The 21,877-nt window shown below is 41.9% G+C and overlaps 1 protein-coding gene and 1 long non-coding RNA gene across 2 annotated transcripts; one reads left to right on the top strand and one right to left on the bottom strand.

The window, feature by feature from the left end:
* Nucleotides 1-4,330: 4,330 nt before the first annotated feature.
* On the top strand, nt 4,331-16,708 carry LOC310673722 (uncharacterized protein; the record flags this gene model as incomplete). The annotated part of the gene is made up of 7 exons (XM_083432313.1): nt 4,331-4,387; nt 8,805-9,011; nt 9,788-10,042; nt 12,853-12,942; nt 13,575-13,652; nt 14,458-14,553; nt 16,537-16,708. Coding segments are annotated over 7 exons (936 nt in total), but the record flags the coding sequence as incomplete, so codon positions are not given.
* Nucleotides 16,709-19,340: 2,632 nt separating this feature from the next.
* Nucleotides 19,341-21,451, bottom strand: LOC310673423. Its single transcript, XR_014508990.1, has 3 exons — nt 21,225-21,451; nt 20,774-21,088; nt 19,341-19,507 (listed from the first exon to the last, which is right to left on the bottom strand). It is a non-coding gene; the product is annotated as an uncharacterized lncRNA (long non-coding RNA).
* Between the last annotated feature and the right edge of the window lie 426 nt (nt 21,452-21,877).

Below are 21,877 nucleotides of genomic sequence, written 5' to 3'. Positions count from 1 at the left end.
ACAGATGTTGCTTCACAAGGTAGCTTTGTTAGTTCCAACAGCCTGGCCAAAGAATGTATAAAAGGTTTTCGGCTTCTAGAGGAATGTATATTCTTATGTCTGAGTCACAGAAGTTCTGTGGTCCTGGTGGTGAAACATTCATGCTGAACTATCCCTGTTGATCAGAACACATGCAAGTGATGGGAAACCTGTAGCTCTTTAGATGTTGGTGAACTACAACTCCCATCATTCCTTGACCGTACCACCTGAGGCTGATGGGAATCCAACCACAACTGGAGGGTAACAGATTTCCCATCCTAGGCAAATGGAAAGCCTTCAGACATGCTGTGTAGTGTGCTGCAAACCTGGAAAACAACAACCAAATGACTTTTATGACTTGAAGTAGGAGTTTTCTAACAAGGGTCTTGTGTTTTGCAAAAGAGAGCCCTCCTGGAAAATGTATTTCTAAAAATCTTCTGTAAGTCCTTCATGAAAACATGTGTTTAGAAAAGATGTGTAGATGTTTTAAGCCGAGTGACACTGTGCTGCGATGGAGAACAGTTGCAATTTGGGGGTGGGGGAAAAGCCTAACATTGTGGGTTCATTCTCAAGAATATATAGGTAGAATATTGTTACAAAAGCATCTGCACAAAGGTTTGCATGTTCTCCAGAAGAACAATGTTGGGGCAGCCCTAAGAGGAGAGCCTTCTACAAAGATCCAGGTTTGCTCACTGCTAGTAAAATAATAATAAAGGAAACTACTCAGTTCAAGGGAGACAGATATTCTTTCATTGTTTTCATTACTCTTGCGGTAAAATTCACCGACTTCACCAGTAAACAGGCATATAGTTTTCAGTTGGCCTGTTAAAACTGTTAAGGCCTGATTCATCGTTGGTGCCATATAGATATAGATCACTGGGTTATGAAATGTTTGTGCTGACTGCACTGAAAAGTTTTGGCTTGGATCCTAACATAATTTAGCTTAAGGAAGTTCATGGAAGGAAAATACTCTGCCCCCACCTCGCAGCAGCAGCCCCTGCACCCTGTCTCACATTGCTCAGGAAGGTACCTCCACCCACCCTACCGAAATGCTTTTCTGGGGTCACAGATGGCCTGGAGGAAGGAATAGTAAACTTTCCTTCTAGGAACTTCCTTGTTAACACACTTCATAATCCAAGCGATTGTGGTGGACCTATTATGGAAGCTTGCTAGCTGGAGACTCATTAACAAAGCTTACCACTTTATCTTTGAACAGCCAATTAACCATCCCTATCAGTAAAAGGAAAATAGTTTTGCAACTTGCAAACATGGTTGTTGTGGGATTAGAGTCTGCAGCGTTTGGGGCAATTCTTTAAATTGCATTAAATAATTTACCACCACCGGTCGTTTCTTTTGCTAGCACTAGTTTATATGGGCATGCCTCAGTACACTGCTCCTGTGTAAGTAACATCCCCAATGCCAGAACTGTTTATCTTTATTATGGAAGAAATACTTTCTTCCCAGTTTAAATGAAATCATTTTACTTAAATATGGCTTGTGCTGGGTGATCAGTTGACTGGCTGCTGTCATTCAGCAGAGGCTGCAGTGTGTTCTGAGTGGTACAATGTTCCCTTGTAGATGTTCATGGGTGAATGATGTTCCAAAGCAAGAATATATTTTTCTTGTCTTGTTGGACTATATTTGCACTAAAGTGTAAATCAAGTGAACATCAGTGAACAAGAATGGGAGAAAGCAGAATCCTGATCAAGTTGCTGTTGAAACACAAGTGTGAAGCCACAGTATTTGAAACTTTGCGTCTGATATTGCGCTAGAATATATCTTGCATATTTTCACTCCCTTCTTGGAAATAGATAGAGGTTTGATCTGGTGCATAAATATCCAAATGGAGAATTATGTTGGAATCCTATGCATGCACCCCCCCCCCCAAAAAAAATTCATATGGGTGTCTACATCCATGCCTTACTTTTGTGATGTAGCAAATAAAAACACCCTTCTAAAGTACTGCAAGTACAGTGCTAGCATTGGGAAGAAAATACAGGGGAAGCAATACATGAAATCTAACTGCATGTGTATATCGGTCAGAGTCTCTTCATGGCTTCATCAAACACAGTTTTCAGATTTAACATCACTGCGTTTCTGCCATAGGTTTCTTATCACTTTAAAATTGCAAAGCAATGCAAAATGTATGCTTAGAGAAGTGCATATGTAGTCGACCGAAAGGCATGCTGTGTTGCTAGCAAAAGAAAAAGGTCAGACAAACACTGTATGCACCTGTGGGGTATTGATTTACTAGATAGGAGATATGTACACATATAAACATTGCCTGGTGTCACCTGCCAGCTCATTACATTGGAAATGAATGTCTTGAAACAGATATACATGATAATTTGGCATCAAAGCCCTTCCTATACGGAGCATTATTTCAGCACTGCTATCTCTTGTGCCTTTTCCTGCTGCTTCAAAGCACCTGTGTCTTACATGGTTAGCATTTTTAAAAATAAAAATACTAAAATACTAAAGATATATATATATATATGATTGGAGTAAAACAATGAGCAACCACCTGGAAGATTTAAGCAGAGGCTTGACAACCATATGTCAGGAGTGCTCTGATGGTGTTTCCTGCTTGGCAGGGGGTTGGACTCGATGACCCTTGTGGTCTCTTCCAACTCTATGATTCTATGATTCTATGATTCTATGATTTTCACCCAGGCTGAAATTACAGAACTCAACATTTTTGCAAACATAGCACCACTGTAAATGAAATTAGGTTTAACGTTATTTTTGAAAGTTCTGAAAACATTTCTTTTGAAGCATCCTTCTTACCACTTGCATTTACTGACCTTCAGTTCTTATTCAAAAGACTTTTTCCAGAGGATTTGTTGCCAGTTGCCAGAATTTCTGAAAAGATTTTATCCACAGTGTAGATGGAATTCCATCAGCAGTTCTCTTGAACGACTGATCTCCCAAGAGAATCCATCAGGCAATAAAGCATTTGGCCAGTTCTTACTGAACTTCTTTCCTTCATTATTGTTTATTCTTCTAACCAAAGGCCATGGACATTGGTGCACATGAGAGTACTTCTATTTTCTGCTGCAGCTGTAGAACTGCTGCCTTGAGCCCAGGTTGCACAGTGGGGTTAAGAGACTCCTAAAGTTGCAGAACATCCTAGTCATTCCTGTATGTCTTTTACTTGAAGTCTCACTGCATCATGGGAGTTGTAGTCACACTTCCTCTCCAGCTTTGAGAGGAGGCTAATACTTCCAGTGACAGAGGAGGAAGGAGCCAGAGCAACAGGGTAGGTTCCCTTTCTTTATGTCTAGTAAAATACTCTTTATCTTTCCCTCTTTCCCCACTTGCTCTCTTTTTTGATAGGAGGGAAGCAATATGTGTGGTATGCTTTGCCCAGTTTGAGACTTTATGCAATGCATGAGCAGTTTGTTCACTGTTTTCCCTGTTCACTTCTTTTCCTTAACTCTTTCCCAGTCGGCTATTTGGAGAGGGATGGGAAGAGCTGGGCATGCATATGGAAGTTTCAGTAACCAGTTTTCATTCTTCAAGAACACTTTTCTTCTCCCTTTGCACACACGCTTGGCTAATTAGCTGTGGCATGATAACAATCCTAGCTATGCCTCCCAGAAATCAATTAAACTTACTCCCAGGTAAGTGGCGTTCAGATTGCAGCCTGATTAAGTAGCGAACAAGGGCATGGCCAATGCAGCGTAAACAATGTGCAAGAATATTATTGATCACTGCAAAACTTGGGTTGGCATAGCATCTAAACAAGGTTGTTCCACCCAGGAGGGCTATTTCATTAATGCCCTGTCTGTGGGCTTTCTGGACGCATCTGATTGGCCAATGTGTACTGAGTGTATGCTGGCAAGATGTAGTGTGCTGTGTGGTCCTGCCACTGAAAAATGGTAATACCCTTTCAGATCTGTTACAGGACGGGGCTGAGGAAGCTATTGATGTGAAGACAGATGTGAAGACAGCATTTGCAGGTTAGAACATCTCTTCTGCTCCTTTGCTTTTGCTTATATAGTATTAATATTTAGGCCACTGATGCCATGATGTAACAGAGGAACAGGATGGTGTAACTCTGCCTTGCTTGGTTCATTTTCTCTTTGACTATATTTTCAGTACATTTTTTCTTCTGTACATCGCTATTTGGGCCAGAGCGGGCCCCCAACATTTCTGTAGCTACTTCTCTTCAAGATGCACTTAAAACTGTCTTCTAGGGAAGCACAGCTATCCTAGTGTGCTTATTAACTCCACACTATGCAATTTTGGGGCTTGTGCCAGCATTCCTCGCTTTTTGCTATCCTAATTCTTCCCGTTTTAATTTCTTTGCAGACCAAGATCTGAAGGAGTTCCTGGTGCAGAGTTCCCTGGTTGTTGTTGTAAAAATGTTAATGTCTAATAACTAGGTGTTTGTAAATAAATCATCATAGTAGTAGAATAGCACTAGAATTAATATTTAAAGCTCCATGATTTTTTTTATAATGGCTAATAAAGTTGTTGAAATAAAGTGTGCTTGTTTGCATGATGGTGGTGGCACTGGACGAGGCAAGCTCCTTTTGGACTGCTTTTTTGTTTTTGCTAATTGAGAGAAGTAGCTTTTATCTCTTACACGCTCTGACAAAAGTGGGATATGAGGTAGCTGCACCCGCCCTGTCCTGGGGGCAAATGGGGGGGGGCAAATGGGGCTTCAAATTTGATATTCTATGGGTGTTTGTTTGAGGGCGAGGGGTGAACCAGACCAGGACATGAAAGGGTGAGAGACGTTATAGCTACCTTCTTGCACTTTTGGCAGCTGCCCAACGCCACTCATTTCCCCCACACATCACATCAGCGGGAGTGTCGTGTTGAGCTTGTGGGACCCTGTCCCCCTCTTGCATATCTCTTTCTTAAAATCATGTGTTAAAATCATGTGTCAATGGTATTGGATGGCTGACGCTTTTGCTCGTGGTTCCTTATCCTTCTGCTCTGCCATCTGATGCACTAAGCTCTCACCCTCTGCTTGCAGATTCCATTGTCTGCTTCAAGGTACAGCTCTCCTGATGTACATTTAGGTGACATTCTGTCCTTTATGGAAAGAAAGCTCAGTGGGCAGAGCACACGCAGAAGGTCCTTGGTCCAGTCCCCAGAAGCCCCACGCTGGGCTTGGAAATAACCCTACTGGAAGCTCCGGAGAGTTGCTGTCAGCCAGTGTAGATGATATTGAACTAGATCGGTGGTTCTCAACCTGTGTGTCTCCAGATGATGTTGGACTACAACTCCCATCACCCCTGAGCTCTGGCCTTGCTAGCTAGGGGTGATGGGAGTTGTAGTTCAACAACATCTGGGGACCCACAGGTTGAGAAAGGCTGAACTAGATGGACCTAAGAGCCTGACTCTGCTTCCTGCCCTGAAGCCATCTTTGGGATTCACAACCCTGAAGGAGTTGCAAGGGTGTGCCTTATTTCTGCTCCTCATGCTGCATGGCTCCCTCTAGCTTGCTTGTGCTCTTCTGTAGCTTCTACAGCAGGGAGCCTTTGCTACACACGGAGGCTCCTTGCACTGTTGAGAACCCCAGGAGATCGGGGTTGTCGATCACAGCCCTCATTTTGTGCTTCCATGACTGTGACACGTCTGTGGGGGACCTCGGGCCTGAGAGTCAAATGTAGCCCTTCCAGCCTTTATCTGATGCTTGGAACTTGCTCACTGCTTCACAACCTAGCTTTTCTGCTTGACTGGAATGTGCCTCTGATTATGCCTCTTGCTTGTCTGGATATGTGTGTGTGCAGAAATGACACTACTGCACAAAGGTAAAATAGCCACCAGCTGCTCCACATACTTTTCCACCTGCCCTCAGAATTTTGCCCAGAAGGGAATGTTGCCCTAAGGCTGAAAAATGTTCCCTACCCCTGCTGAAATGTCTGAAGGCTCACATCAGTCTTGGTTGCAGTCTCTCCCTAATACCTGCTAACTAAATAACCTTTCACAGTGTTTAGTTACAGCACTTGGCACTGATCATCTGTGTTTGTCTCAGCAGTAATAAGGAAGCTCCTTACCCACCTCCTGCTTCCGTAGATCTCTAAGCTGGTATAGCAACATACTTTCTTTCCCAGCTGGTCTGATGATACAGATCATGGGCTTGCCAATTGGTTCCATGCACACTGTGGAACACGGCTTGCTTGCCGGATGGCTTGTTTCTCTGCACTGGGAAGCAAAGGGGAACTGTTTGCCCTGATGAAGGATAAGCATCCTGTAGCTCAGTGTCTACCCATCACAGGGCTTCTCCCTCGCCTTGTGTAAGGGGAAACAAACTGTGCTTGGCTGGCTCAACAGTTGGTTTGCTTGCTTCCAGGTTTCTCATCATGGTGATTTCTGTTTCCGCTGTGAGATGACTGTATGTTCTGGTTAGGTCCTGAACAACAGCTCACCTTAAGCTTGTAGTTACTGGTTCCTTTGAGTCTCTTTTTGTTCTGTCAGCAGGCATGCTTAGGCACCCTGTCTGCATGGGCTCCTGCCTTGCTGGTGAGGATGGTGGTGGAGGAGGAATTAGGCTACACCTGCTATATCATAGTTGTGGGCCTGACGGTATTTCCTTCCTTTGTAACCAGCGTAGGTTTCTGAAACGGCTGTGTCTTGTGGTTGAACCCATCTCTTCACGGGTGCCATTTTGGAGCATCTCATTTGGTTTTCCCCAACTCAAACTTGAGTTTAATTCATAAACGGATTACTTCAACCAGCTCCAAAGTTGCTTGAGCGCCACTCCTTGATCAAACATTTCCTTTTATCCTGACACAATCTGATGCCATAACACAGGGATGGCTGTGTTGCTTCCATCACCCCCAAAAGATTTTGCATGTCTCTGCCCCAACCCTGTTCCTCTCTCTTTCTCAGCTATATCTCGTAATAATCAATCAAAATATTTATTACTGTCAAACAACCATTAATGAAAACATAATAATCCAGAGAGGGACTATCAAAGATCTTGCATTGCTATCAGTTGTGTGAATGCCGTTAGAAGTGTAAATTACTTAGTACTGAACAGAGCTGCTGAAGAACCAGATTTTTCATGAAGTGTGTGAATCTTTTAAACACTTAAAGAGGTACTCAGAAAAATAACCTGCAAATCCCTTTTTATGTATTTTGTGTGTTTAAACTAAGTGTTGTGTTATGTCAGCCCATTTGGCTTGAATTGCTGTGGGCAAACAGTCCATTTTCTTTAGAAGACGTTGGCTAGAGACAGATTCCTTTGACTCGCACTAGAGTTTGCTTACCTAGTGTGAAGTGTTTCGCCATGCCACTGTCTCTGGCTATAGAGATAATAAATGTTTCATAGGATCCAGCAATTGGAGACGAACTAGGAAAATCTGTTGCGTTTGTTTCTTGCAACAGAATCCACTAGATGGTGCCATAACAGACACATTGCTGGAAGTTCCATTCATTGTTTGTGTATCACACAATTACACATCCCATATGTGTATATATGTGTTTGTGTGTAGAGTTTGCATAAATATGTAATTTCCATAAATTAAAGATATTTAATGATCTGATCCAGTCCTCAGTGAAGATAGTGGAAGGGCTGTTGCTTTGGATATGCTTGCCATTTTTTTGTCTTGTCACATGTCTGGAGATTTCCTGAGTGTTTGCCTTATTTATAGAGATTAAGACCACCTAAATACTGCTTGTAGTTACCAAATATCCTAGATTTTTTCTATAGCCCACCCATTCCCAAGAACTATGAGTGGATAAAAAGAAGAAATGTAACATGCTGAAGTTATCACTCTGCTGTTTGAACAAGGCTTATGTATTGTTAAGACAGAGGTCTTAACTCAGTCTCAGGAAGACAAAATGAAGCATAAGTTATGGGTCCAAGGTGTACAGAGCTTTATAGGAGGAGAAACAAATGAATGCTCCTGAAATATGTTGTTCTACCTTTGTCTTTATCATCTGGATGTTTTAGGCAGTCATCAAGAATGGCGCCACATATGGCCCAATAGACTATTAAGTCTACCATAGTTGATAAGCCTATTGATAGCAGGTGTTTCTTATGAATTTCCAAGCACATTTGTCATCAGAGGCAATAGTAACTTACAAGTTACTTTTTCAACTCTTTTTGATCCAATCAGTCCTGTAAGGCTAATAAAGGTTCAAGAGGCTTGTGAAGAAGCTGAACTTTGTTGCAAAGTCCATAGCTCTTGTACAGTTTGATTGCCGGAAGTATCAAAACATTTAAGACGAAACTTTGACAAATTTGGTAGATCGGTTTTAAGATTAGGTGTCTTCTTGGGGACATGTCTGTATCTGGGAAGTTCCCTTGAGCTCATCCATGCCACTGCAACCCCCCCCCCTCCACATATTGTGGATGGAAACATCCAAACTTATGTTTCCATTTATGCATTGTGTGAATGATGGGGAGGGATAGAGCACATGGGAAGGGTAGGCTAAACAAGCCTTGAGATGGGGCAGATAGCCCAAGTTTCTGGATAGGCTCATCTCTGCATGGCATCTCTCTGTCCAACAAAATAAGAGTTTACCAATAGCTACTGATGAAAGTGAATGTCTCTGTGTGTCCCCCTGCTTCCAGTGGTCCTATTGTTCTGGCAGGCAACAGCATCTTCTAAGTTGCTCACTATTGTCCAATATGACTCCATTCATTTCCCACAGCCAATGACTGGCTGACTTAGCAACACACCTGATATGCCTGTGCTTGACTGGATGCCTGTCAAACCTGAAGTCATCTGTTCTAGCTTGTGTCCAATTAGCAGGCATCCTTTTTGAGTGCCTGAACTCTGTACTGAATTAAACTCTTGTGCTTTTGCTCTTCCATGCAGGACTCTGTTAAATGGCTTCCCAAGTCTCCTAAGCTACATGGCAGTCATAACTGGAATTCCCAGGGTTCTCGCTGGGGCTCTTTGAAGGGAAAGGAGAATGTCCAAGGGTGCAGTCTGTACAAATTCAACTCGTCCAACGAAAAATGGAAGGGAGGGCGGATCAGCCCCGAACAAGAAGCTGAGGAGCTGGAGGATCCTGATGAGGATGTAAGTGCCAACCCAGCAAAAGATATGCTGCACCCTCCTGCAGCCATATTCAGCATATTCAAAGAAAACAACCAAGGAGAGAAAAAAGAAATTATGCTGGCTAATGTTGTAGATTCTGAATGTTATTAGGAAGTAATAACATTCACAGATTTTCTAGCAGTATGATAGCCCTTGAACTCATTGAAATCAGTCCAATACTCATTTACATGATTGCTGCATATCAGAAGTAGCTGAAAAAATAATGAAAAGTTTGAAGGGCAAAAGAACAAGAGATTCTGGAACAGGAAATAGAGGCTTTGGTGTGTGTGAGAAACTGGGTGGTATTCATCTAAATTTTACACATTGAAATTAACGGACCTAACTTATGTTCATAATTTCAATGGGTCTATGCTGAGTAAAATTCACTAGTTTATTTTGACATATATCAACTATCCCTAGTGTATGTCCAGAACAGACAATTTTGTTCTTCAGATTTTCACAGGATGAACTGTACAATGCCAAGCCTCACTGTTGACTGATAATCTTGGGATTTTCACAGCAATGTAAATTTGCACATAGACATCTGAGTTGCTGTCAGAAACTGTTGATTTCAGAGCTTGAGCTGAGATTCTCTGGATTTGTGGAAAACATATAATCCTGGCTGTACCTTCAGAAGTGAGAGTGAAGCTACACAAGCAGCTCTGTCTGCCTTTCGTGCCTTGTCACATTTACTGTGGTCTGGTTCACACATAAAGCTAAGCCATGGTTTGTTTGTTTGTTTGGTTAAATTTGCACAGGAGCCTATATCCAAATTCTCTGGGAGTCTCTTTGACTCTGGAGACAACCTGCGAGATCAAAGAAATGCTAGAGTCACTTTTCAACAGGAAAGGCAAAAAGTGGCAACCAAGTCAAAACCCTTCCCAGTGGCCAACAGCAAACCACAGGTTCCAGTTGCAGCTGCAAACAGCTTCCCGACGGATGGCAACAGGTTTTCAAAGGAAAGCAAGGAGCAGATCCCAGGAGCTGCAGATACAACACAGTCACCCTTGAAGGTAACCCATGAGCAAGAAGAAGCATTTGCCTCTTGGTTCTGCTTTCTAGAATGGAATGCTAATAAATGGAACAGTCTGTATTCATTAGCTCCCGCTCCGGCGGGAAGGTAAACGGCGTTTCTGTGCGCTGCTCTGGTTCGCCAGAAGCGGCTTAGTCATGCTGGCCACATGACCCAGAAACTGTATGCCGGCTCCCTCGGCCAATAAAGTGAGATGAGCGCTGCAACCCCAGAGTCGTCCGTAACTGGACCTAATGGTCAGGGGTCCCTTTACCTTTACCTTCCTAGGTCCCTAAAGTAGGCCCATGCTCTCAGTTACTTTTATACAAGGCAATGTGTGTGAGGGAAAGGCACTCTTTCTAAGTGGAGGTAAAGAAGAAGAAGGCTGAGAACCCAAAGTTGGTGAATAATTCTGGATAAGCTTAGATGCTGTTGGAGAAGTTTCCTGATGTATGTGTTTTTGAACTGGCTTAAAATTTATCAGTGGCTTGATCTGAACAAATTGGAAGATGAAACTGTTCAGGGCACAGAGAGATGGCATGCTTATCTTGCTTATGTCTGGGAGGACTTTTCTACTTCTGTTCTTGCACCTGGTAAAGACCCATCATTGCTTCTTGAATTAGTAGTTGCAAATCTTAGATTATGAAGCTCAGATCATATTTTGCCCCAGGGATTCCTTGTTGTACTCACCATACTACATATTACCATAGGCAAACCTTGATTGAACACCACATCTTCAGAGCTTACTATTCTAGAGTGATTGTTCTGAGGTAGCACCTTTCTGCATGGGTCCCATGTATAGGACCTTTCTTGCAAAGTTTAAGCATCCCATATTCTTAATTTGTTTTGTAGGGAGCTTGCCATTCTGCAGCATAGTAATGTTCTCTAGCCTAGTTTGCACACCGTAGTAAGCTTAGCAACTCACCCAAACCTGGGAACATGGTTAAGGTCTCTCCTTCTCAATCACAGCCTGTAACCACAGGACAAACCCAAACTGTGGTTAAAGAGAAGAGACCTTAAGCTCACCCCTGGGTTCGAACAATATATTAAGCGAACCTTAGCTTGGCGAAGGAGGAGTAAGATGGCCGCAATCTCCTTCTTGGGAGTCAGCACATTACTGTGTTCACGCTAAGCCCTGGTTTGGCTTAGCACGATGTGTGAACACAGCCTACAGTATATATGACATGTGTTACAATGAAAGTGAGGTGGATCAATCTCTGACTTTAGACTTGTCAAACTCAGTCCACTTGCACTTTTGATTAATCTCTTGGAAGTAATAAATTAATAAATACTGCTTTGGCAGGAGAGGTACAAAATAAATTTGATACATAAAATGAACAACAGAAAGTTGATAAAAAAATAAAAATAAACACAAGCCTTCCTCCAGTGTTGCAAAATACAGGGAAATAAAGATGTGAAGTGAGGGGCTGGTAGTTTAAGAGCCTGGTTTTCCAGAGTACTAAAATGAACGGACAACTTCACAGATAGAAGAAGCCTTTGCCCACTTCAAGACAGTTGCCTTAAGTGTTGGTGGAGGAGGGCAGAGCTAGTGTGCTCATCCCACCCCTATGTCTTTATTCCCCTGTATTTGTAATGCCTGGAGAGATCTTCCATTGATTTCTGATGTTGCTTTGTTTCCTCCTGAGTGCTTGCAATGCTTCCCAGTGGATGGGCATCATCCTCAGAAGAAAAAACCCAGATGTGTTGTGGGAGTGTTGGGACAGCTTTGGCCATGCAGACCTTACTAGCTTATTTTAAACTGCATCCTATAGCCACATCCCTTGAAGCAAGCCCCGCTGGGACTTATTTGGAGTAGATCTGTAGAGGATTGTGTTGTTGACTAAATTAAGGAAAAATATTCATGGATTAACGTCCCAGAAATTGTGACTTGTCTTATGCTTTCACTAATTACATTTTCTAAACAGACAAGATAGATGTAAACTATTAAAAATAATTGTTAGAGACGTGAGTGCTAGAAATCTGTGCTTTAAACTTATGCAAAGGAATAATTTGACAGCTTCTTGGTCAAACAATGCATTTTTTAAAATTGAAGCTGGCTTTGATCATTAAAAGGATTTTTTTTTTACATTAGGTAAAGGTAAAGGGACCCTTGTGTAAATGTTGTGTTTTGAGCACCTAACGGTATACTACTTTGTACTGCCTAATGGCATAATTCATTTTAATTTATTGTTAAATTTAACTTATTGTTAAATTAAGAGGCTAACTAATAATATGGGGTTGGATCCAGACTGCCCTGCTTGATGCAGAACCGTTGAAATCCATAGCCCTGATGACTAATTCTGAATCCAGACTGCCATCATATACTGCCTACATTCACTATGCCATCCCAAAATTAAGCTGTCACATTGCAATTTGTGTTGACAGTTGATACAGGTTCCATTGCATTGCATCCCAGATCACAAGATGGAGGAAACTGGAGGAAGAACAGGTGGGAGGGTCAATGCTGGAGGGTTTGGGTGAATCTGCTGGGGTTGTCTCCAATTCCTTCGCACTTCCTCAATAACGTCCGTCTTCCAGGAGTCATAAATAAATATATCTTAGAATTTATTTAATGGGGCTGCCATTTATGTTGTATAAGTATTCTTCTGGTTCTGTGCCACCATGTTTAAAGAGGTAATTACTGCAGCACAGGCACTGCTGAGATCTCTGTTCATTTTGAACGAAACAGCATTTTCCATGTGTGTGTGTCGTGCATGAGTTTCATTACCTGTTGCTTGTCTAATAAGAATGAATAAGTGTTGTGTTTGCTTGTTAACTGCCTATTCAATATGAACTACAATTCTCTTCCAGATAACGATTACTGTGTGCAGTCAAATGGGGAGTCTTGGTATTAGCATTGCTGGTGGAAAGGGCTCATCTTCATGTAAAGAAAATGATGAGGTGCATTTCATTACTCACACATTTTCCAACTACTAATTTTTTGTTGTGAGAGACCAAAACAGTCCTCCTCCTGTCTTGCCATTGTCTTGTTGGAAGTCATTACATGGCAGCCTGTCTTAATAAGAAAAGCAGAAAGATTAGCTTATGCTGAACCTCAGAATAATCACATGAATTTCAACTTCTTGAGGGATGACTAAAATAATGTTTGTTTGTTTGTTTGTATACAAAGCCCATATGTTGGAAATGCCATTACCAGTATCATTTCCCACTTTGATTCAAGGTGACTCTACTTGCTTCTATGCTAATGCAAGTATCACACCTGTTCATTTCACAATTGCTCCTTGCTCTTGGGGCAGTGTCTCCGTGTCATCATGCCACAAAAACATTTCTGTTCATGGTCTCAAATCTCTTCCCAACCCAGCACACCTGATTCTGGCCCTCTTCTCTCCCAAGTGAATTTTTGGTTTGATCTTACTAGCCCGGGAAGGCTGGCTTCAATTTTTGTTGTTGTGCCCACCAAAATAACTGGTGTCCGTATAATTTTTAAGGCAGTTTTTTTTCTCCCTGTGCGCTTAGTAATGCATAGCTAGCAAAATAAACTCCCAGGTCTGAAATGTCTTATTTCTCCCCAGGGAATCTTAATAGCACATGTGTCCAAAGATGGCCCACTTGACTTGGCTGGGGTACAATCCGAAGACAAAGTTGTGGAGGTATAGAGTCTTTGCTTTCATATTTCACTTTATGAAATGCTCTCCTGGACTGCAAGGTAGGTTAGGTGGGTTATTAAAGGTCACTTAATACTGAATTGGTGTTTCCGTGTGCTGCGCTGGTGCCGGCTCGCCAGAACAGCTTCGTCACGCTGGCCACGGGACCCGGAAGTGTCTCCGGACAGTGCTGGCCCTCGGCCTCTTAAGTGAGATGGGCGCACAACCCTAGAGTCGGACACGACTGGCCCGTACGGGCAGGGGTACCTTTACCTTTACCTTTAATACTGAATTAAGCTCATTAGTTGTGGCCTACCCTCTTTCAGCAGTGTATTTTAGCAGATGGCCTGTACTGAAAGAAAATTGCTCTCTTCTTCTGTGAGAAAAATTTCAATTGTAAGTTGCTCTTGGTTACTTTTTGTAAACAAAAAAGTTGACTAAAATGCCAGTGCTAATAATAATATTATGAACCTAAGTTCAGTGCTGCCGAAGACTTAACTTTTCACCCAGACCTTTAGATGAATCTGGTGGCATGCTTCAGTTGTTGGTTGTTAGGTTCTGGTCTGTACCTATATTTATTTTGTCCTTTCATGACGTCTCTGGTCTGTAACGTTTCTACTGTAACTTATTCTGAGGTGACTTTCAATAATGAAGAGTGGGTAAGAAATTCTTTGAGTAAATAATGGCCGAGAGAGAGAGAGAGAGGTGATTTTTTCACTTGTTGAATAAACATTATGGTTCCAGGTTTCCTCACCTGTTTTAATAATGCCTGAAAAGTGAATTGGCTATTTTTCTTCTTTTTCTTTTTAAGGATGCCCTTATATCAGAACCCAGCACACCTGATTCTGGCCCTGTTGAGATGCCATCCAAAAGTGGACCATTCCAGACAGTAAATCATGTAATAACAGTAAGTAATGATGGAGGAAGATATTTATGCATTAATAGTGTCTGAAGAGGTGTTACTATTATGTTTTGGTAAAATATAGCTTAATCTCCCCTCCCCAGAAAAAGAAAAACCCCTGTTCTTTTTATTTATACCCACCTACCCCTGAATGGTAAGTTATCTGTCTGGTTCTTGTACTGAATTAAAAACAACCCACCAGATGTCAGTGTTAGCCTGGGCTCTTGTCAGAAGGTTTCAAATGCATCATCGACTTTGGAGAATGAATGAATACTATTTACCAATAGTTAGAATTAGTTAACATTCTGCTTCTTCTCCCACCCCCGCAAAAAACCATAAGAACAAATTTAAAGTAAAACAGTTGAATAGATAGTAGTGTGGAAAATCCTTCAGGCACACAGCTTTTCTCCAGAAAAAAATGGAAATATGCCCTGTTGCAATAGCATTAAAATACTTGCTTCAGCACTTAATAGTTTAGCAAAACAGCTCAAATCTTCTCTAACTTTAATTCTGATTTATATTAGTAGATTAGCAAATATTAATACAGTCGTATCTTGGATCCTGAATACCTTGTGAGTCAAATGTTTTGGCTCTCAAACGCTGCAAACCCAGAAGCGAGTGTTCTGGTTTGCGAACGTTCTTTGGAACCCAAACATCTGACAGAGCTTCCGTGGCTTCTGAATGTTTTGGAAGTTGAATGGACTTCCAGAACGGATTCAATACAACTTCCAAAGTACGACTGTATACCCTAATGCCTAAACCATTCTAATAAAAAATGCAGTAACTGCTGAAAATTATTGGTTCTTTACATTTAGAGAGACAGTATTAAATATCAGTAGATATCAATCCAATGTCCCTCTGGTTACTGAGAAAACCACAAGAGAGAAAGAGATAGAGGATGGATGTTGTAGGCAGTTTCTGCAAATAATACAGATCCTGAAAGGGATTGCTGTGGCGCTGTGGTCTAATCCGCCAAGCCTCTTGGACTTGCTGATTGTAATGTTGGGAGTTTGAATCTACATGACGGGGTGAGCTCCTGCCAACCTAGCAGTTCAAAAGCATATCAGCAAGAGTAGATAAATAGGTACTGCTGCAGTGGGAAGGTAAACAGCGTTTCCATGCGCCTTGGCACTTGTCACAGTGTTCTGTATGCCAGAAGTGGTTTAGTCATGCTGGCTGCATGACCCGGAAATCACCACTCAAGGTGTCTTGTAACTTTCTAGTAGTAGTAGTAGTAGTAGTAGTAACAATAACAATAACAATTTCATTATTTATATGTCACCCATCTGACTGGGTTGCCTCAGCCACTCTGGGCAGCTTCCAGCAAAATATAAAAACACAATAAAACATCAAACATTAAAATCTTCCCTATACAGGTTTGCTTTCAGGTGTCTTCTAAAATTCATATAGTCATATAGTTGTTTATTTCCTTGACATCTGATGGGAGGGCATTCCACAGGATGAAGGCCATCTTCTTGGTTCCCTGTAACTTTGCTTCTTGTGCTGAGGGAACCACCAGAAGGCCCTCGGAGCTGGACCTGTGTTTGGGCTGAACAATGGAGGTGGGCCGAGGCCATTTAGGACTTTAAAGGTCAGCACCAACACTTTGAACTGTGCTTGAAAGCGTACATTCTAAAAAATAGAATGAAAAAACCCAGCAATATAAAACCATCCATCAAAACCCCATATATAATCTGAGCACAGACCCTCTCTGGTCCTACCCCAGCCATATTTCCACTGTAGGTGGGCCTCTCCTTCCAATCTGAGGAAGAAGGATATGAGAATAGACTATTCCTAAGCTATTCCGACATTTGGGGAACAGTTAAGCATTCAGAGAATTTCTGGAAAATGCATGAAATTAAAATTTGCAAGGGAGATCTGTGTCAGAGGAGAGTTCTTGGCAGCAAACGAATGTTAGCTTCTAGATTCTCTTGTGCAATTCACTTCTCTTCCCTACCCCCTTCCCTGCATTCTTTTACTGTATCCAAGATACCTCGAATCATCCTAACACGCCCTTCCACTTCAGACGAAGACACGGACCAGTTAGCGCAAGACCCTGATGACTTTGAGCCCGAGGAGACGGACAATTCAGAAGGCCACCTCTATTCAGACTGTTTAAACAATGCTTTTTACCCCCCTTAATAAATTATTCTTTTTAGAAAAAAAAGTTTTTCTGTTGCATTGAATATGGTTTGTGAACTGCTCAGATTTATTCATATTTTTAAAGGGTAGAGCTTGGTAGAATGAGATAGCCTAGGGAGCTTGCTGGCAGTAGATTCAGAGGTTTGATGAGCTAGATTACATTTGCAGGCCAGATGTTCTCCATCTCTGATTTAAGCCAATACAACGGAATTGAATTTCTGCAGCCCAAAATCTACTGGTATGCTCAATTAATATGCCTTGAATTGTGCTTGGACTGGGATTTATAAAAACTGATATACTGAGTGAATTGTAGTGTACATAGAATTGTAGGGTTGGAAGGGACCCTGAGGATCATCTAATCCAGGCATAGGCAAACTTGGCCTTCCAGATGTTTTGGGACTGCAACTCCCAGCATCCCTGACCACTGGTCCTGTTAGCTAGGGATCATGAGAGTTGTAGTCCCAAAAATCTGGAGGGCAGAGTTTGCCTATGCCTGATCTAATCCAACCCCCTGCAATGAGGAATCTCAACTAAAGCATCCATGACTGATGGCCATCCAACCTCTGCTTAAAAACCTCCAAGGAAGGCGAGTCTGCCATCTCTTGTGGGAATCTTTTCCATTGTTGAACAGCTCTCACCATCAGAAAGTTCTTCCTGGTGTTTAGTTGGAATCTCTTTTCTTTTAACTTGAATCCATTGGTTTGGGTCCTACCCTCCAGAGCAGGAGAAAACAAGCATACACCATCTTCCATGGGAGCCAGTGTGGTGTAGTGGTTAAGAGTAATCTGGTGAACCGGGTTCGCTTCCCCGCTCCTCCACATGCAGCTGCTGGGTGACCTTGGGCTAGTCACACTTCTCTGAAGTATCTCAGCCTCTCTCACCTCACAGAATGTTTGTTATGGGGGACGAAGGGAAAAGGAGATTGTTAGCCACTTTGAGACTCCTTCGGGTAGTGATAAAGCGGGATATCAAATTCAAACTCTTCTTCTTCTTCTTCCATCTGACAGCCCTTGAGATACTTGAAGATGGCTCACATATTACCTCTCACTCTCCTCTTCTCCAGGCTAAACATACACAACTTTGCTTCAAAATTCAGCTTCAAGTGCATTTTAAAATGAGCTATGCTGTCATACAAAAACTTATTTCAAAGATGATTGGGAAATAATTGAAGGAAAGGCCAACAGATTTTTCTTTCAGTCATTTTATCCAAACTCTCATTGATTTTCATGTCATCTTTTATGGTAAGTTTTTATCTTACAAAAATGTTGGCCTAATCAAAAAATATATGGGTGGCTATATTTTCACATTGTTTGTGCAGGATTCTAGTAGAGGAAAGATAACTGAGAATGCAGAAGACAGAGCCCCCGACATTCTTAAGAAGATTTACTTACACAACAATCTCTCTTCATTTTCTCCGAACCAAAGGGAGATGTTCAGAGAGCTTCACAAAACACAAAAATTAAATTAGCCAATTTCACCACTAAAATGACTAGATAAATACCAACATAATTCAATACTGAAAGCTGCATTTAAAAAAACCCATAGCCCAGGCCCCAGAGACGAGACATTAGCAATGAAATTGCACAGCAACAGAATTAAAGGCTCATTTCAAAGGAAAATGGTCTTCAAACTCCGGTGGAACTGAGATAAAGAGAAAAGTGATCTAGACTCTGAGGACAGGGAGTTCCACATATGCGATGCTGTCCCAATGAAAGTGTCAGAAGACAATGGTACACGCAGGAGAGGCTCCATCAGATAAATGGGTGGATTCACATAGGTCTTTCAAGCCCTTGTGGCCATCATACCTGGCTGGAGGCTCCTTCTCATCAACCCTCTATCTTGCTAACACAGGGTTAAAAACTGGGATTGTCCCTTGTCGAAAATTTATGATTTCTGGAATATCATGAGCAGTCCTTGCTCCTCGCAAGTAAGTTTGAGACACTTAAGACTGCCTGCTGTAAGGTTCTTTAGAGAATAAACTATTTTCTTTTTTATGCTAGCTGTTTTCCCCCTCAGTTCTTTTCCTCTATCCCTAATCTTAAAAACAAAGTCCATAATTTGGAAGCTGGGATTCTTAACTGTATTGTTTTGATGATGAACAGAGCATCTCTACATCCTGCACTATAACAAACTTGATTGTTCTAAAGCCTCTTCTCAAAACAGGGCTGATGCAGGCATTAGGTGAAGCCAGGGCCGGATTTAGGTTTGATGAGGCCCTAAGCTACTGAAGGTAACACAAATTGTCACTGTTTTTTGTGTTGAATATATGCTATCTGGTAATTTATGGATCCAATAGGTATCTAAAGCCATTTGCACATAACAAATAGGAGCTTACACAACACAAAACACTGTTGCTGCATGTAGGTTTTATTTTATTTGTTTTTTATCTTATATTTTGGAAATTTACATCCAGTTTTTTCCCCTTTAAATTTTTTTTGGGCCCCCAAGAGAGTGGGGCCCTAAGCTATAGCTTGTTTAGCTTATACATAAAATCCGGCACTGGCCTTGTAGCTGCACAACCATCCATAAAAGAAGCTGAGCCATCCACCCATCAGGCCTCTGAGACGGTAGAGGCTCTGCTTTTAGCTCCACTGTTTTTCTCATTTTGCCCTTGTCAGCTACTCCAACTGAGAACACCCCAGGCATGAATTCCTCTGTTTGGCCCTCATATTTCTACAAGCATAGTCAGACATCTTCCTTCGCATGCTCTTCTGCCTTCTACCCCCAAGGCAGTTACAGATGCATGCATATTCCATACTTGAAGCCTGTTGTCGATCAAAAAAGGCTTGGCATGAAGCCGTGGTCAAGTGGTTCCTCTCTGAAAAACATATTATGGATGTTTAGCACTCAAGGTTCCTGTGTTTCTGCTCCTTAGAGGAGGACGTAGTATTAGTTAGTATAAGGCACGTGACACTATTTCCCCCCACCCATTTCCCATGGCTGGTTATCTCGCCCTCCTCCATCGTATTTACAAAGCAAGCAGTATTGTCTGCAGAGTGATGGCAGCAGGTGCTGCTGTCGGAATGTGGCCTGTGATCCCTCACAAGATTAGCTTCCCCCTCGTCCTCCGATTCCACGCCAGCTGAAAGGGAAGAACTGTGACGATAACAGCAGGCTCTCCAAGTGCGTTTCATTTCCAGTGGGATACCTCTCTGCGCAGAGTTTAATTTCAGCCAAGGGGTCACCATGCCTCTGCTCAGAAACATGTTTTTGTGTCCGAACCATGTGATGTAACGAGAAATAAACAGGTCTTTGAGCACGTTCAGAGTGCATTCCCAAAACCATCCCCGGTGCTTTCAGGATTATGGAAGAGTGGTTCTTAGACATGTGATGTTTCTAGTCATTCTGAGCTATAGCATTTTCCACTTTAGGAAGTTACCACTGGCTATACTTAAAATGTTCACAAGAAAACCACAAACCGTCAACTTGGCTATTGGGTTTCTGTGATGTTTGTAAGGGTGAGAACATCCACCCAGAGTTAAGGGTGGGGAAGAAATCAAACCAGTATTTGCAGAGAGATGCAGTTGCCCTTCAAAATCCGCAAGCTCCAAATTTCACAACGCTGTTCTCGCCCCCCCCCAGCAAAAAAATAATTATACAAACTTGTGAATAGTCCAAAAAGATGCACACAAAAATGGATATATTAGTGAATTTAATGTACCAAGAACAATATCTGTGAGTGTACCCATCTCTGGTGCTCAGTAGACAGAGACACACGCTCCCCAACCCAGCTTCCTATTCTTCACTTAAAGCTTTGGAGAAGAGAACTTCATGAGATAACTTCTCCCACGGGGATTTTTCAGAGCAGGAAGTAGAGGCAGCCAAGGAGGTTGCACAGAAATGGAGAAAGTTTAATGGAAAGAAGGACACAGTCACTGCTCACAGGCACCTCACAAGAATATGGTAAGCCCACCAAAATTCTTAAGTGCCCCAAGAAAGAGGAAAAATAAAAATAAAATGGAAGACTCTTTGGCAGGGGAAGAAAAGTTCTGAGCAATTGGAGGACAGGATTCAGCACAGCATTAAGGGATTATTATTATTATTATTATTATTATTATTATTTGCTTTTTGTGACAGTACTCACTGGTACAGAATATGCACAAACCTTTTTTCACAGCCCAGGACAGACATTTTGTGCCGGCACCACAGTCCAGTGGTCATTATATGAGTACTGGCACCTCATTTTCCACCGAAAAATCTTCTTCTGCAGATGTATTAGGCACTTGTCACCTAAAAGGTCTCCAAGCAGCTGACTTTTTAAAAGATAACTACATTATACCTTTGCAAATTCATAGAAATCATGAACATGCTCATAGAGACACCCACAATCCAAATTCATGTCCAAAAACAAAACACTGTCAGGTTGGGTTTTGCAAGAAATAGCAGGGAAGTGACCTACCTAAAAAGAAAAGAAAAATGAATTATTTCAATGAAAGCATGTAGTTTACTACACATTAATAATCTGAGGCATCATATTATCTGGAGTGAAGCTATGGGGGATTAAAAACAAAAACAAAACACACACACACACACACCACGATTTTTAAAAAATTCTTTTTGAATTGGCATCTAGTAGGCTCAAACGCACGTTTGGTTTAAATATGACACTGTTCACTTTTCACTGCCCTGTTAATAGCAGTCATAAGTGTACAAAAATAGGGCATGAGAGACTCGCAGGCGCTTTTAGTGCGATGTGTGAAAACACCCTCAGACAAGTTGTTCCTGCTACTGGGCATGCTCGCCTACTACTGGCTGCTAGCTGTTGCCCAAATGGCTCTGAACCACTTCCAAGGCAGCCCTGCTTTCGTTGGTGTAGCAACCAAAGGGTGTGTTGTTGTTGTGAACCTAGGAATCCCGCTCTGTGTGCCAGGGAATGATCCCCCTCCCAGCAGAGTTACTAATATTGGACTGCTGACTTTTATCAGCCATGAACTGCTGCCAGGTTATTCTTCTACAACTAACTAGACATCAGAGCCTGCATCCCATGCTATGCAAAAGGCTTTGTGTGTGTGTCTGTACATATTCAATAAAATACTACTGAACCAAATCTCAAATGTTTTATTATAGGTTGCCCCAAATACAAAGGGAGATGTTTTGTAATTATGAAGTGACCTTCGAAAGATTTGGGAATGGTTTTCTAAGATTTAAACTCCTGTTCTGAAGTGTAAAACATGTTTTTTTAAATGTA

The sequence above is a fragment of the Podarcis tiliguerta genome (assembly GCF_965153285.1).
Source record: "Podarcis tiliguerta genome assembly, chromosome: 3".
NCBI lineage: Eukaryota > Metazoa > Chordata > Lepidosauria > Squamata > Lacertidae > Podarcis > Podarcis tiliguerta.
Note: the sequence above shows the minus strand (reverse complement) of the source record. Positions and strands in the feature narration are given on the sequence as shown.